The sequence below is a fragment of the Bombus affinis genome, chromosome 16, assembly GCF_024516045.1.
Source record: "Bombus affinis isolate iyBomAffi1 chromosome 16, iyBomAffi1.2, whole genome shotgun sequence".
Lineage (NCBI taxonomy): Eukaryota > Metazoa > Arthropoda > Insecta > Hymenoptera > Apidae > Bombus > Bombus affinis.
The window spans coordinates 5,499,645-5,514,737 of record NC_066359.1 but is presented as its reverse complement, the minus strand read 5'-3'; the positions used below and the strand labels follow the sequence as shown (position 1 = coordinate 5,514,737).

Here is a 15,093-nt window from a genome sequence, read left to right as displayed (position 1 = left end):
TCTGTATAATTATATCTTTTCAAGTTTCTGTTAAGAACTTGATTTATTAGTATTATTGGTTATTAAGCAATTTAAATTAGGTGACGAGTATAATATCACTAAATTTCAAGATCCATATTTGATAATGAAGAATATAGTATAATATCTTTCTCTTTGTAAGAAGGTCCAGAGTAAGTGATCCAAAATCCAAGCATAAAATGTTATTTTATCCGCAATTAATCAAGAAATTAGGCTTTCTTCGCTATTCAAAATAATCTTCTTTTTCTACAGTCTTCAAATATTCTACTAAAAAGATTTAGTAGCTGTGCATTCCTTTTTATTGTTTATCGGTAATAAAATTAGTCACCAAAACTGAGCACAATTTCTTCGCTTCTTCTGGGCTCAATGCTCAATATCTGAAAAATGATAAATCATTAATTGGAATTTTTGACAACGCCTGTAACAAAGTACTCTTCCATTAAATTGAATGTTATATCCTGTGTTCATTCAGGTGTGCACAATGTTAATATCTTGGATCTGATTTTCTCACAATTCAAAACAATATGCATCACGCAGATATATATACAATTGCAAAGCATCGGTGATTGTATCAGATTTTTATATTGTTGTTTAGTTTTCAAGTGGGCTAAATGATAGAACCAAAGATGGATTACATACATGTATGTAGTTAAAGGAAGTGGTATTAGACTACTCGATAACTTCTAATCTCATAAGAATTATGAGAATTTTGAAAATAAAGAAACATTATTTTACACATATATGTAAAGTAATCTCGAGTAAGCTTGTTTATAAAATCTATACTTATGTAGGAACTTATGCTGCAAATGATAGCGCCTTCTTATCGCTAGATGACCAATGTTAGTTTTTAACAATTTACAATGTAAAACTCGAGATTGCTAATGTTCTTCACTTCTGTATGAAATCTTTCACATAAATTGTACCTTCTATGATAGTAGACCCTTTAATTATAAGCTTTCAAGAACATCTCGAGTGCCTTGGACATACAGCTAAAATAACCAAAAATCATCCTGTACATACTAGATCATGTAGACTTTCCAAATTGTACATTCTCATTGCAAAGAGACTGTAATATTTATACAATGCATGTATATTTTCTTACCAACTTCATTTTTAACTTCGCTATCATAAGTGGCCGGATGTCGCAATAATTTATTCCTCGTCGAATTATCGCCAAATAATGTTGTAAATACTGTAAATATTCGAAACTTATTAAATATTAGAATCTTTTTCTAACTTAGATCGAGGAAAAAATTCCTTCGAAAAATTTTTTCTCATACATACATACATACATACATACATACATACATACATATATATATATATAATATATTTATATTATGAGAATAGAAATTATAAATTAAAATCCTCGGTGGAGATCTTCAGTTTAAGTCGGATAAAAATTTTTCCTTCCAAGTTTAACATTTCCTTTAAAATTATTCTGGATTTGTTGACTTACACCGATTGGTCTTTTTAGTTATACAGATAGACACGCTCCACTGGGATATTTTTATATAATTTTCGATATATTTTTAGTGAGAATTAACGCAACTTTACAAAAAAGTTTCCTATGATATGTGAACACTTGGATTTCCATTCCTTAAAACGATGCCAAAGTGCATTTTTTAATACTATCTATCAGCGTGCACCTGCACGACTTTCTAATGTACAGTATTTTTATATCTATTGCGAGAATAGCAATAAAATTGACTATTGAATATATAAATCTCTCTTGTACCTTGATAATCCCTTCCTCTATCAATTTACCAATTAAATATATCAATGAAAAGTGAAAATAACAATTTCTTAAATTACAGAGTATTTCTCTAATTTACTAGTGTATCTCGTATTTAAAAATTATATTATACTACAAAGAATATATTTATGTGAAGACATTGATCAAGAGGAACATTGCGATTCCAAACTTAAAACTCTAAATTTTGGAATTCTACACTCTTGCGATTCAAATCTCCGATAATCTTTGAAATTCGCGGGCTAATTCCAAGTATTTACAGAAATACTCCGAGTGTTAAAATTTGACATATGCTTCCACGCTCAGTACCCACATCAGAGTTCCAACAACGCCGGAAGTTCTATCGCGGAAGCGGGAGACGTTCAAAGTGCGCGGATGGTCGCGTAATGCTCAGCTGACGTCACGAAAACTCGTAACGAGTTCAGACGCAAAATGTATGGATATTCCCAGATCGTAAATTCGAAGAAGCATCGTGGAAAGACGAGGAACGACAGGCGAAGCGGAGTAGGGACGAAATAGCATCGGAGGAGAGCCGATAAATAATTTACCAAACGTCAGCCGATGGCAGGCTTAATGGATTAGACGAGCCAGTGCAAATATTATTGCAAGGAAACGGCAACTAGCGACGCCCAGTTTGTCCGATTGGCTAAAAACGATGTCAACCGCCAGTCTTTTGGCCAATCAACATACACCGGATGTTCGTTTCGATCTTTTCGACATGTTATTCCCTCCACTATTCCCCTTCCATATTAGAAGGACACGCAGTTTTATTTCTTCTAACGGAATGTTCAATTCAATTCCTTATGTTTATTTCATTCTGATTTATAGCGTTGAAATAAGGGGGGGATTTTTAATAAATTTTGAATAATCGTGTTGTACGAATAGGTTAAGATTCGAGGACAGAGGTCTACCTGAATGTGGTACCTAGTTTAATGCTTCCGTTGAGAAAATAGATCTCCCAACCATTTGCATAATAATTTACTAACTGATCTGATACTCACTAGCCTTCGCTAATTCCCTTCCATGTTAGAAGGATATCTTACTTTTTCTGGCGAAATTTTAAATTCCTAATGTTTGTTTCATTTTCATCTATAATATTTCACTGAGAGAAAATTTGAAATAAATTTTGGATAATGGTGTGTATAAATAGCTTAAGACTTAAAGGTAGGAATTCAGTTCAATATATTACCTGATTCAATGTTCCTTTCGGCAGAATAACCTTTTTCGATGCTTTTATACCATAAGTCACCAATTGCATTGATATGTACCGGGTTCTGAATTAGAAATTTCTATCGCACGAACCGATTTTGCAATTACGTATCAAATAGGACAGTCAGTTGGCTTATAGTTTATAAAATTCACCTGTACAATGTTGATTGTTTTGGTTACCAATCTTATTACTACTGAATTAGGTTAATAATATTAATTCAATCGTGCAAAGGGACTATGAAGCCGCGAAGATAGATATGCATTACAAGACAAAGAAAGATTTTTTCTTAGAAGGGAAAGAAGAGTAGTTACTATCTCTTCACTTTTCTCTTTTCAAAACGCAGTCGTCAGTGAATTGGAAGCGTACTTGTGATCGTAAAGCAGCCGACCGGTAGCTGGAAGACCTGTCACATTCTCCCATAGTGATCCCAGAAATCTGAGAAACCACCTAACCTAAACATAGCGACCCACCACGCTTCACCGGTTTATTTACGAACGCGAGAACTCGATGGAAATCCTGCCATCGGCGTCCGTAACTGTTCTATGTTTTTCTACTTCATTTTCTTCTTCTGTTTCTTCTCCGTTTCGTGGATAGAAGACTTTTTAATTTAATACGTTGATAATGTTATGTATTCATTGATGAAGAGAACCGCTCAAAACTTATGCTATCAGATAAGATTTAAGGAACTTGCTTTAGGCTTACGTTGATTAAAATCTGCAGAAAAGTATTTAAAATAAGTTTCAAGGTAAGATTCATGTGAAGATAATATCTAGTCATTACATAGTAAGATAAGTTTTCCATATAAGTGTAAATCTTTTCCAATAAGTCAGTAATCAATAAATTTCCAATAAATCAGTAAGTTTACCATAAGTTTCCTAATTTTGAAACTCTAATGTTTCAACCAGTATCTAGCAATTTCTCGTCTTGTCCAAAAATCAGCACAAGATAGATATATACTTGAAACGAAGAACGTTTGGAAGCTGACAAGGTGGACGGTGGAGTAGGCAGATAGAGGCTATGCAGGGGCTAGATACGGTGGAAAGGTTAAACATCTGTTCTCTGTCTTTTCCTACTAAATCACCGCAATTTCTGTCACTCCTTTCGTTTTCGCCCAGGATGATGAATCGTCCGTCGTTAGTGCCAAGTACGACCACCACCTCCTCCACCCTCCTCACTCGCACACCATGTATATATATCTGTATGGGGGCGATCCAATGGCACGGTGCTCCGTTTTACGCGGCCAGTAAACCGTTTTGCGACGGGCTGCGCCACTCCAATGGGACGTAGGTAAATACACCGGCAAAGGAACCACCCTGCTGGTTATACTTCGTCGCAGGCACATGTCGATAAAAATAGAAACCCATGAAATTTTCATCCATTCTCTAACTGAACCTTCAATAACACAACGTTACTTAAAAGTTGCATATCCATGTATCATTGGGCAGACTGAAAATCATAGTAGTATAAGTCAAGATATTAAGATTTTCAATTTAATTAGATATTTTCAATCTTGCAAGTGTCACGATTAATTAAATTATAACTTGTCTACTATGATCCGTATGTATGATTTGAATAAGTGGATATTTATGTAAATTTAAATTTTTGTAAGCACCTATAACTGAAGAGATAGTTGTATACTTTGAATATTTTATATAATTTTGCATGCTATGCGCTGTTGATCCATTTTTACACCTTCAAATTCCTCATAAATACGCAGTTTGCTAATCAGTCATAATTTTCTTTTATAGAAAAGAGTAATTTCCTCATTCGGTACTTTTCATAATCTATAAAAACAGAAATCTAATTAATCCTCAATCTCATTTTCTTAATAATATCTTATTAACATTTATTTATTAAGACATTAACGATACCTTTTGGCCAAAAAAGCATTTCAGTTTGGACGGAAAGAGTATTACAGGAAACGGTTCCAGCTGAAAACCGGAGGCGGGGTAACTTAATAAAAGGCGCGTTCTCTAAGCGGGAACATCGACATACATAATTCGGTAGCCGATTCAGTCAAGCTTTCCTGTGGCAGTCTCGAGGAACACAAATACCAGTGGCAACTAATTAAGCCGCGTAATGAGCTCGTCCCCGCCAGTTAATTATTTTCGAAATCGTTTTTTTGACTACTGAGGAAATGAATACCAGGAACGGTTTCCTCGAACTGTTCCTAATCGACTCACGACCTTCTAAATCATACTGCTACATCTTGTAGCAATTTATATAAAATGACCCTCTGAAGGATTCTTAACTGCATGCTTCCTTCTGATATAGTGTAATTAATAAATATTTGACATCTTTTTACAAAATTGTGAACAGGATTGTTAATAAACATGAGAAGAATTATTTTCTCAGTATAATCCTAGCTCGTGGTTGAAGTATTTTAACTGCAAATATTGTTATGAAAAGAAGTACAGTAATATCTAATTACAAATTTGAAAGTTTAGTAAACTTAGATTAAATCTGAGAACATAGAATCATTCTTTGTATGTAATTTAAGTCTAATCGAAATATTAGCTGTACAAATAAATAATCCAAATTTACCAGACAAATTCAAAGTTTATTTAGAAAAGAGAAATACCGAAAATTGAATTCCATCATGGAATAATGTTGGGTCTTTATACAAGATCCAATTGTCAGGGCACTAACAAACGAGGATGTTCTGTGAAATTGTTGCGTGACAACGTTAGGCCACACACTGCTTCTATGACAAAAAACATTATAATAAGTGTTGGTTGGGGTCTTGCAGCAGCCAACTTATTCATTAGACATTGCTCCTTCTGATTACCACCTTTCCAATCGATGTAACACGCCTTATCCAATACCCATTTCCAATTAGTCGATGAGATACAAAAATAGCTTGAATCTTGTCTAAAGACGCAGATTCTGCCCTGATGGAATTCATTATTTGCCTAATAGATCACTTAGAGTTAAACAACGGCCGATACTTTTTGTACTGTATTGTTTTTTAAATAAACTATGAGCTTAACTGAAAAATTTGGATTATTCATTAGTGTACCTAATATCTCAATTGCAAATATAGCAATCAAGAGAAATAGAGTAAAATCTAATTGCAAATTACTAAATCTAGTAAATTTAGTGATTAAATCTAAGGATGTAGAATGAAATAGGGACACGTCGCGGACATGTGCGTCTTATTTTCGCAGGATTTCAGGCATGACTAAAGTATCCTGGCGCCTGGTTCGATGATTTACTTGCAGAAGGCGGTCTCCAGGCGAAAAGAAGTTGGAAAAGGGGATGTTGGGATCGCTAGAGAAGGAGCGTATGAACGACTTCCTTATTATTTCGTGGTTAAATAAATTGCTGTTTGCTTCTTTTGCGGCATATTTTCATAGATTAAAGTGGATCTTCGTGAAACTGATGTACAGGAAGCTTTCGAGGCAGCTGCACTATTGTTTGAACGCAAGGAACACGGGATGCCACGAAATTTTGATTTACCACGAAGATTTCTTGAAGTCATTAAAAATCTGTAACTTTGAGCGGGAAAAGAAGAAGTTATTAACATAATATAACATTAAAATAATATTTAATCTAGATGCATTTCAGTTATATTAGAAATTAGGAATTATTTATGTTGGGCAGAGGAAAATATTGCGAATTACTTATATTGAAAGTTTGGAATTATTCATATTAAGAAATTAGACATTACTTACGTTAAAATCTGAAAACTTTAATTACCAGTAAGATAAGTATTAAAATAAAATGGTACCCGATTACGCAAAACTAGAAAAATAAAAATACAAGATGTATTTGTTTCATTTAGAAATATGAGGTACATACACATTCAGATATTTTTAAGTAACTAGTATATATAGTTACCAAATTATAGTTATAGAATTATAGTTATACCGAATACATAGTTGTAGAATTTATAGAAAAGTAACGTTTAAAGATGCAGCAGTCAGATGCCCACAGTAATCACAGAATTTAATGGTTATTATGACCATATACCACTTGCAATTAATAGTATGTCGAGTGCAACATCAAATCTTCAAATAGAGCTATTAATTATTATCAGTTTTTAGTCAATGTGCGAGCCAAACCACGATGAATATGTACCTCATATTTCTAAGTTTTTGAACAGATACATCTCTCTTCTTTGTTCTTTTAGTCTTACGTAATCGGGTGTTATTTTATTCTAATATTTATATTATTTAATCCTCTTTGATATCGTCGAAAACCTATAATTAAATGCGCTATAATAAAAGCAATAGCCACATTTCTTTCCTAAATTCATCGATTTAGGCATATGAACTTCTTTTTTGCAATTTGCATCTCCCGCCATTTTGCCCTTTTAATATGCTACATAGCCTACAACACTACCATGACGGGCATAAATCGATCGAGACCTGTAAAGTTAGAATTGATTGAAGTTAAGGCATTTTTAAATTACAGTAATTCGAATAAACATATATACATGCATACATATATATATAAACATATGCATATACATATATTCATGCATACATTAAGACCAAGCACAACACTCTGCTCCTAATATAGTCAGTAAAAATTAGAAATCCAGCTTAACTGCCAACGCTCAAAATTAAGAAATGGCGCCCAACCTAATCTCAAACTTATTTAATTTCAAAACCAAATTATTTTCCATTTCCTAAAAAAAAAAATAGAAAATTGGTTAAAAAATAAAGAATTGTTAGCTCAGGCATCCCTTAAATTGTTTATATTAATTATATTAATTCCTTAAATCATCATAATTCAAATATTCTTCGTTTATTATCCTAGTTGATATTCATTCATCTACGTTCGAATTCCGAGTACACGACTCCAGAGTCAGAAACGAGTAAACGTAGAATCGGCACGAAAGTAAAAGACGGCTTCACAGGATGCATCCTTCCTCCCGACCGCACTCAAACAAGGGAGCATTGAAAGAAAATTCTAACTGTTTACCATCCCGGTAAACTGCCACTGCTCCCATTCCCTTTCTTCCTTTTCGATCGACAAACCGTTGAATGGTTCTTTAAACAATTCTCGAAGATGCTACATACACATACACATATGTATGGCGATCGAATTTTAATCGTAACCCATCAGGTGTATCGATAATCGATAATACTCGATAATACTCTATAAAAATATTTAATATTATTCCAATGAACTTTATTCTAGGGAACACCGAATTTCTGATTTTTTTTTTAATAACTTATGCTAATTTTTAATAATCTTCACGCTTTAAAACCTTTTTGGGTTTAGCTTGTCAAAAACTATCACATCAAACTCAAAAGAAGTTATAAATTCGTTGTGCCCCAAAACGAAGTTCAGCCAAATATTCTTCAAATCGTAAATCGAAGCTTTAATTAAAAATACGAAATTAAAGTTAAAAAATTAGTTCAGAAAGGATATTTGGATTCGAGAAATAAGATGTTTTTGAATATTTGAAAACTAATAATGAAATATAAATATTTCTTTTAAATTTTCCTGGTATACTGCATTTTTCTGCGTGTTCGATATTGTGACTACGTAAATCAAATAAGACATGTAATTGTATTAGCATCGTTGTAATATGCTTTACATATATAAAAAATTCGATGACTATTTCTTTATTTATTATAGTATATTATATGTCTGTATATAAAAAGGAAATAGATGATACACAAAGCGTAAATTGTGTGACGAAAAATAGACCAGAAAATTGTATCACGACGACATCTGTAAGTGTCAATCTTAAACTATAACCACAATTTTTCGCCTAATACAAAGTAGCTATATTTTCTAATTATATATTATTTACACGTTGAGTAATAAAATAAAAGTAGTTTTTCATGTATACGATTGAATAAAAGTTATGTGACTAATATACATTTGTAAATTTTATACGGAGGTAGAAAATGATAACGAATGTTGATGACAAATGAAAATACAACTTACTTCAGATTTTGTTTTACAACTAAAAGTGAATGATTTCCTCTTCTATCAATAACTGAACAAAACTAATCTAATTAGGAGAGAAGACAATCATTTCTTTGTAAAAATAACGCGCCAGAAAAAAGATACTCATTAGAACGTAGAGGTTGCTTTTAAACACATTGCGCTTTAAGATGGCGCGAAGACATTGACGAAAAAGAGCGCGAAGGTTTCATTTTCAAATTCTGTTCGTATTTCAATTTCACGTGCATAATTTTCAGTGTTAATAAATTATTCTGAGTGTATTACACTGGTTGTTCATTAAATTTGTTGTTAAAATATTGAAAGTACTTGAATTCTTAAAATTAAGTAAATCAATCAGCTTGTACATTAAATATTTAAAAATTTTAAATTATTTCCTTTTTCTTTTTTGCTCTTTTTTTACAAATATATCGAATAGCAAGGATGCAAAAAAATAGACATCTTTTTTCGTGTAGAAAAATTATTACATTATTTTTAATCCATAAATAAAACCGACGCAATTCCTTAACATAAATATCGTTTCACGGATTATATGTCAGTTCTGTTTCCATGAATATAGTTTCGTACACGTTACCAATTGTTAATTACTCGGTAAAGTATAATCTTAATGTGTTAATCTGCGAGTTACAATTAAATCTCATTTTCTTTTCTTTTCTTCCTTTTTTCAATCACGCCGGGTGACAGGAAAAATACACTCCAATAAAGCGATGATAACCGATTCGAACGAAACTTCTGAACAAGCTGAGAACACACAAAATGTATATTCAAAGAATCAATTTCTCTAAAATTATCTCTCGAAACAGTTAAACAATGAATACTGACACTGATCTGTTGAATTTCTTTGCTTTTTTTTAACTTTGTTATCAACTGATATTACATACGTCTTACTAGTCTACTATACGTATTTACAAGATCGGCACGTTTCATCAATGACACAAGCTATTCTCTACTAAGCTTAGTTCGATTCAGTTAGAAATTTTGACTTTGTTTCTCATTGGCACATCGCAGAGACGAACTTCTATTTATTTTTAAACGTATTCGGGAAGTTTTTTTGTTGTTGAAGCATCGTGCGAAAAGTCCGTTGTGGATGTATGGAAAGAAAGATCAAGAATAGAAAGCAGTAGCAAGATTTGAATCTTCACTGATTTACTTATAGCATTGGGAAGCTCCCACGAATTTACCTTATTACTCTATCTTTTTCATTTTCCCCCTATCCCCTTCTTATATCCTTGTACCATGTAATTACTTACATAATTATTCAAATAATCGCTAAATATTTATAGTTCAGGTTAGTTGAACTACGCTTTGGAAATTCGCGTAACAGAACTTGACTGAAAGCCAATGGTGTTAATCCGAAATTCAATTCGAATCAATTAACGATTTGCTTTTCTTCCTTTTTTCTCTTTACAACTGGATAAAGAACTCAGTGACATTTTGTTTGATGATAAACGCTCACAGGTAGATCCCTTTGGTAAATTGTTATCTTAATTTCGCGGTTACCACATTTAAAATTTGCGAATATAGTACACAACTCGTATTTTACAAGTAACTTTGTTATAAAAATCTATCAAACGCCCGTAGATGGACCAGCATACTCGAAAAGAGATTAAATAGTACCACGTAGATTCGATGTGGACAAACAGCCCCAAATCAGTTTCTAATACCTTTCTTCAAGATCTGCACGCATCGTTATTATAACATTTTTCCTCGTTCTTTTTTCTTTATCGAAAAGTATGCTATGTATTCATCTTTCGTTCACTTATTCCATGGCGACGCTCCATAACACGTATTTTACTGTGAAAGCAAATGCTGCGAATCCTATAATGACAACAAGATTGGTGAGCACACTGTACAATGGACTTTGATCCCTTTGTAGTTGATCGCGTAACAGCGACGAAACTTCTGAAGCCGTGGTCTGATGCCTTGCCTGTTTTTCTATTTCTTTTCTGTGTTCCAATTCTGCTTTTATTGCCTATGAAACATGAATTCCTCTACTAATCTATTTGGTATAGATCAAAAGTATATCATTTTGTAATATTAATGATACCTCAACAGTTTCTGGAAAAAGTTCACAGAACAACTTGTCCTTTAAATTGTACTCTAAACTCTGTGCAGCAAATTGTTTTTTCTCGTGATCAGATGTATTGATACTACCCATAGTAGGACTATTTTCAATCTATCATAAGACAATAAATTAGTATTGGATATATTAGAACTTAATTTAATTATTAATGATTAATTACATACCATAAAACTAAGTAATCCTGTAAGAATAGTGGATACACTCCATGCTGGATTCCATGTATCAGGGTGGAAGTCAGAAATAGACAAACACAATCTTGTATTGACCTTAAATCTGCCATTTGGAGTAGTCATATAAATGCTAGGAGGCTGGAATGGAAATTCTACTGGAAATATAAGTTTTCCATGATAAAATCCTCCTTCATAGGGAGTTTTCTCTGGACCCTTCACAACATAATGCCTAAAAAACATTATACAGTATCTATGTATAAGCATTTATAATGACTCACAAAAATATTAGCATGCTTACAGAAACTTTTTATGAATATACTATGTTATACAAAACATTTTGAATTTTCTTTCGGAGATATATGTTTACATTGAATGTCTTATAATTTCTATGTACATTTTTTAATCAGTTTCAAATTTTATCGCAGTGTTGTGAAATTTCAAAATGTTTTATACAACACATACAAATATACATAAAAGTTTCCTAATGCAAATGTCCACATACTTTTATAAGTCACTAAGTACAACAGATTATCTCCTAATATACAAAAACATTTAAAACACATACCATTCTAATATATTCGAGGGTACTGGCTCTGCAACAACATATGGTACAGGATCCTTTTTAAGACGTAAGTAGTCTTGCTTCAGTCTTGCTGTTGCACTGTTCGTTGTCCTATTCATGTTGTATACAAAATGTTTTGTGAATTCTTTCTAATTCTCTAATCAATTGACCTCTTCTTTTTAACCTCTCTGTTTTAAAATATATTTCTCTGAACAACTTTTTACAAAACTTTTCTATGTTGACTCTGAGACAAATGTGACACTTTTTGTTTAAGTTTCACACTGAACTAAAAAAAGTATAGAAATTACGTTTCACGTGATAACTTGAAATGTTGATTTTCATAAATTTTTAAATGTATTGTATTGCTTGGATATCACGTTCAATGTATTACCTTACCTGGTAACCTAATAAAAAAGAAATTTGCAACTTTAAGAAAGATAGGTTATATTCTCTTCAAAATTCGGTAACGTAAACACAGACGAGCACGCAAGTTGAACAGAGTGGACTTGTCACGAAATCGTTCGTGATAATCTTTGCCTTTTCACTTACAGAATATTCACGAATGACACTAAATTTGACAGCAACTCTTTCATGACACAAAACATATGACTATGAAATCCACTGAATTATTTCATTTCGCAACAGTGCTGCCAAGTATTATAATATGATAATAATTATTAGCTGATCGATTTATAAATCATTTTTCCTTTGCTATTGAATTTTTTGTTTTATTTATTATTTCCTTTTCATTAGTTTATAAAAAAGTTATGATGATTCAAATTTTGTTATCAATGCTTTTAAGATTTCGGTAATGATTATTTATTGAGTGGAATTTTATAGAAAATATAATTAAAGAAATAAATAGCATTCTATATTTCAAAAAATTGTAATTATAAGATTATTAAAAAATATAGAGTAATTATACATATATAAGAATTAAAATGGAAGGCATCAGGAACTACAAGTTTAAATGTTTGAATTCCAAAAATAATAAATTTAATTGATAAGTAATTACAGAAATTAATTGTCATTCTAAAACAAAAGTTTTTAAATTCCTACTTTCAAAAGTTATCTTTTCGTTTATTAATATCATAAATCACAAGATCGATCATTTAAACAAATTCGATGAACTTTTAAACATCGATTAAAAAATAAATATACGTATTAATATTTTATAAATATTACTATTACCATTAAGGAAACATTGTTATTTAAAAAATGATCTTTCCGAAACTAAAAAAGCTATGTTCGCGTAATAAATAAATGCTAAATATTTTTTGTAAATTAAATGAGATAACTGTTAACATTCGTTCATAGTTTTAGTATTTGTTAGAATTCCCTAGACATTAACTATCATAACAAAATAATCACACAGATCCAAAAATACGTATACATCCATAAAAACATACTTCTAAAAATGTAATAAAGAAATTCCTACCAAAAATTCCTTCTAATTTTTAAATAAGCAAAATGAGAAAAGAGGAGAACTTATTTAATACTCCATTATATAAATTTTTCTACATATTTACTTTCCACTTTTTACAGATTTACCGATTATAATCTTATTCTTCATAGATTTCTTCTGTACAGGCATGGAATAGTACAAAACCACCTGTTAATACTATTTCCGAATTACATAACGTGACTTACAAAAGCTACAATCAAGAATTATTTTTTATGAATGGAGCTTAAGATTCGTGACAGTCTCCGCCTCCCACCGACTGTCACCGGGAAACTCGACACTGTTTACAGTTTTGACACAAGAAAAATAGTTGAAACAGTATCCATGAACTATTTAAAAGGGTTTAGTTAACTAAAAGGTTCATTTGAACAAAGTAATTGAATTGTCAAACTTATCTGAAAAATGAGTTCTCCGGTGTCCATAAGTAACACTGGTCCCACAACTAGTGCTACAGGAATGGAAACAGTAGTAGCTGTTGCACTTGGTGCACTTGCTGCTGTTTTCCTTGGTGCACTCTTGGTATTACTTGTTATATGCAAAAGACAAAGATGTTACTATGTAAGTTATATACTATAAGTCATATATATATTGTTTAGTCTCTCTTATAAAACATGGTAAAATCTGTACAATTGCATTTCAGAATCAGAAAGACTCTCCAGATCTAAGCTCAGACTTACTAGAGGGAGAAAATTTCTCTGGTTTAGGCTTAGATGTTTGGGAAAGCGAAGAATGGTTAGCTGGTGCAGAGAGGTATAGACCGTTTGTTAATATCTAGAGATGAGACTCTGAATTAGTTACTCAATGGTGAAATTTTATGGATAATACAGATGGGTTGATGATGCTACTGGTTTAGCTCCACTATGTATTGCTGTATTAAGATCGTGCCATGCTTTGGCTTCCAGTCTCACTGCTATTGCAGGCACAGTAAATAGTAAAACTGTCCCATTGGAGATAGTGGATGTAAGTGTATACTTCCTTATTCCATAGTAACACTCAATGCTAAGAAATTGTATATTTGTATTCATTAGGTTGCCAGACGTATTCCACCTCGAGTTGACGATGTTGTTAGAAGCTTGTATCCACCATTAGATGCAAGACTATTGGAAGCCAGAGTAGCAGCATTGGTACTGGCTGTTACACACTTGGCATTGGTGACTAAGCATGGAGTGTCCAAGAGTCATGCTAGGAAATTAGCATTTATTGATCAAGCTTTAAGTGATATGGATTCCCATTTATCAATCTTAAGGAATGCTGCACTGGCACAGGAGGTGGCTTGTTCTGTTCCAGCTTCAACACCAGTTTGACCTTCAGTTTATTTCCTAATCCACAAGAATCTTCACCACTATTTACAGTTTTTATGTTTCTCATGGTTTTGGGTCCTTATACTAGGCTTTATTAGCCTCTACGTGAAATTGAAGGTATACACAGCATTACAAAGTGTTTCATATTATGTATTTCTTTTCCTTTTTTTATTATGTCAAGGTCCAAAACCCAATAGTGCAACTTCGAGTTTTCTATCGACAATATTCAGTGTATTACATTTCATGTAATCATAGTTGTTACAAAAATGCATACATTACTTCCATGGCGTATTAAAAAATATTGTAAGATATATAATATATATAGATTTAAACATTTTTCACGACGAAAGAATCAGAGATATACTACTTCTTGTGATATGGATATCCGCGAGACTTTAGTCTTCCATAATGTTAATATTAGATCAAAGTATTTATGTATAATGTCAGATGAAAAGTTCTATTCGAGAGAAATCGTGTCGTTTTATCGATTATATTAAGTATTTATAACTGTTTGTACACATCCATATATTTTTTTATATACCAAGAATCAAATTAATTTATAGCTAAATACGACTTTATAATAAAGCTAAATTGCAAGAAAAGAATTCG

The 15,093-nt window shown here is 32.0% G+C and overlaps 2 protein-coding genes and 2 long non-coding RNA genes across 7 annotated transcripts; 1 reads left to right on the top strand and 3 right to left on the bottom strand.

Annotated features, from left to right (window-relative positions):
• Positions 1 to 4: 4 nt before the first annotated feature.
• On the bottom strand, positions 5 to 3,452 carry LOC126925827 (uncharacterized). Of its 4 annotated transcripts, none has more exons than XR_007714120.1 (4): positions 3,348 to 3,452; positions 2,961 to 3,133; positions 942 to 1,210; positions 5 to 395 (listed from the first exon to the last, which is right to left on the bottom strand). It is a non-coding gene; the product is annotated as an uncharacterized LOC126925827 (long non-coding RNA). The 4 variants fall into 4 exon arrangements; XR_007714119.1 differs by having other exon boundaries at positions 3,304 to 3,448; XR_007714118.1 differs by adding an exon at positions 2,773 to 2,873 and having other exon boundaries at positions 2,961 to 3,439.
• Positions 3,453 to 4,190: 738 nt separating this feature from the next.
• Positions 4,191 to 4,796, bottom strand: LOC126925840 (uncharacterized). The gene is made up of 2 exons (XR_007714137.1): positions 4,594 to 4,796; positions 4,191 to 4,427 (listed from the first exon to the last, which is right to left on the bottom strand). It is a non-coding gene; the product is annotated as an uncharacterized LOC126925840 (long non-coding RNA).
• Positions 4,797 to 8,544: 3,748 nt separating this feature from the next.
• On the bottom strand, positions 8,545 to 12,445 carry LOC126925805 (ubiquitin-conjugating enzyme E2 J2-like). The gene is made up of 5 exons (XM_050741795.1): positions 12,118 to 12,445; positions 11,725 to 12,007; positions 11,154 to 11,388; positions 10,954 to 11,082; positions 8,545 to 10,878 (listed from the first exon to the last, which is right to left on the bottom strand). The coding sequence occupies exons 2-5, from the start codon at positions 11,838 to 11,840 to the stop codon at positions 10,666 to 10,668; spliced, it is 693 nt and encodes a 230-aa protein (XP_050597752.1). The 5' UTR covers positions 11,841 to 12,007; positions 12,118 to 12,445; the 3' UTR covers positions 8,545 to 10,665.
• A 796-nt stretch (positions 12,446 to 13,241) lies between these two features.
• On the top strand, positions 13,242 to 15,089 carry LOC126925806 (transmembrane protein 98-like). The gene is made up of 4 exons (XM_050741796.1): positions 13,242 to 13,741; positions 13,824 to 13,933; positions 14,011 to 14,143; positions 14,212 to 15,089. Exons 1-4 carry the CDS (start codon positions 13,586 to 13,588, stop codon positions 14,485 to 14,487), a joined length of 675 nt encoding a protein of 224 aa, XP_050597753.1. The 5' UTR covers positions 13,242 to 13,585; the 3' UTR covers positions 14,488 to 15,089.
• Positions 15,090 to 15,093: the final 4 nt, after the last annotated feature.

What these genes read in the sequence shown, in the direction of transcription:
- LOC126925806 (XM_050741796.1), top strand. Translation starts at nt 13,586, where the DNA reads ATGAGTTCTCCGGTGTCCATAAGTAACACTGGTCCCACAACTAGTGCT. An exon ending in TGGTTAGCTGGTGCAGAGAG is followed by an intron (nt 13,934 to 14,010) that starts GTATAGACCGTT and finishes TGGATAATACAG; the next exon opens with ATGGGTTGATGATGCTACTG. An exon ending in TCCCATTGGAGATAGTGGAT is followed by an intron (nt 14,144 to 14,211) that starts GTAAGTGTATAC and finishes TGTATTCATTAG; the next exon opens with GTTGCCAGACGTATTCCACC.
- LOC126925805 (XM_050741795.1), bottom strand. Translation starts at nt 11,840, where the DNA reads ATGAATAGGACAACGAACAGTGCAACAGCAAGACTGAAGCAAGACTAC. An exon ending in CCCTCGAATATATTAGAATG is followed by an intron (nt 11,389 to 11,724) that starts GTATGTGTTTTA and finishes AATGTTTTTTAG; the next exon opens with GCATTATGTTGTGAAGGGTC. An exon ending in CAGGATTACTTAGTTTTATG is followed by an intron (nt 11,083 to 11,153) that starts GTATGTAATTAA and finishes GTCTTATGATAG; the next exon opens with ATTGAAAATAGTCCTACTAT.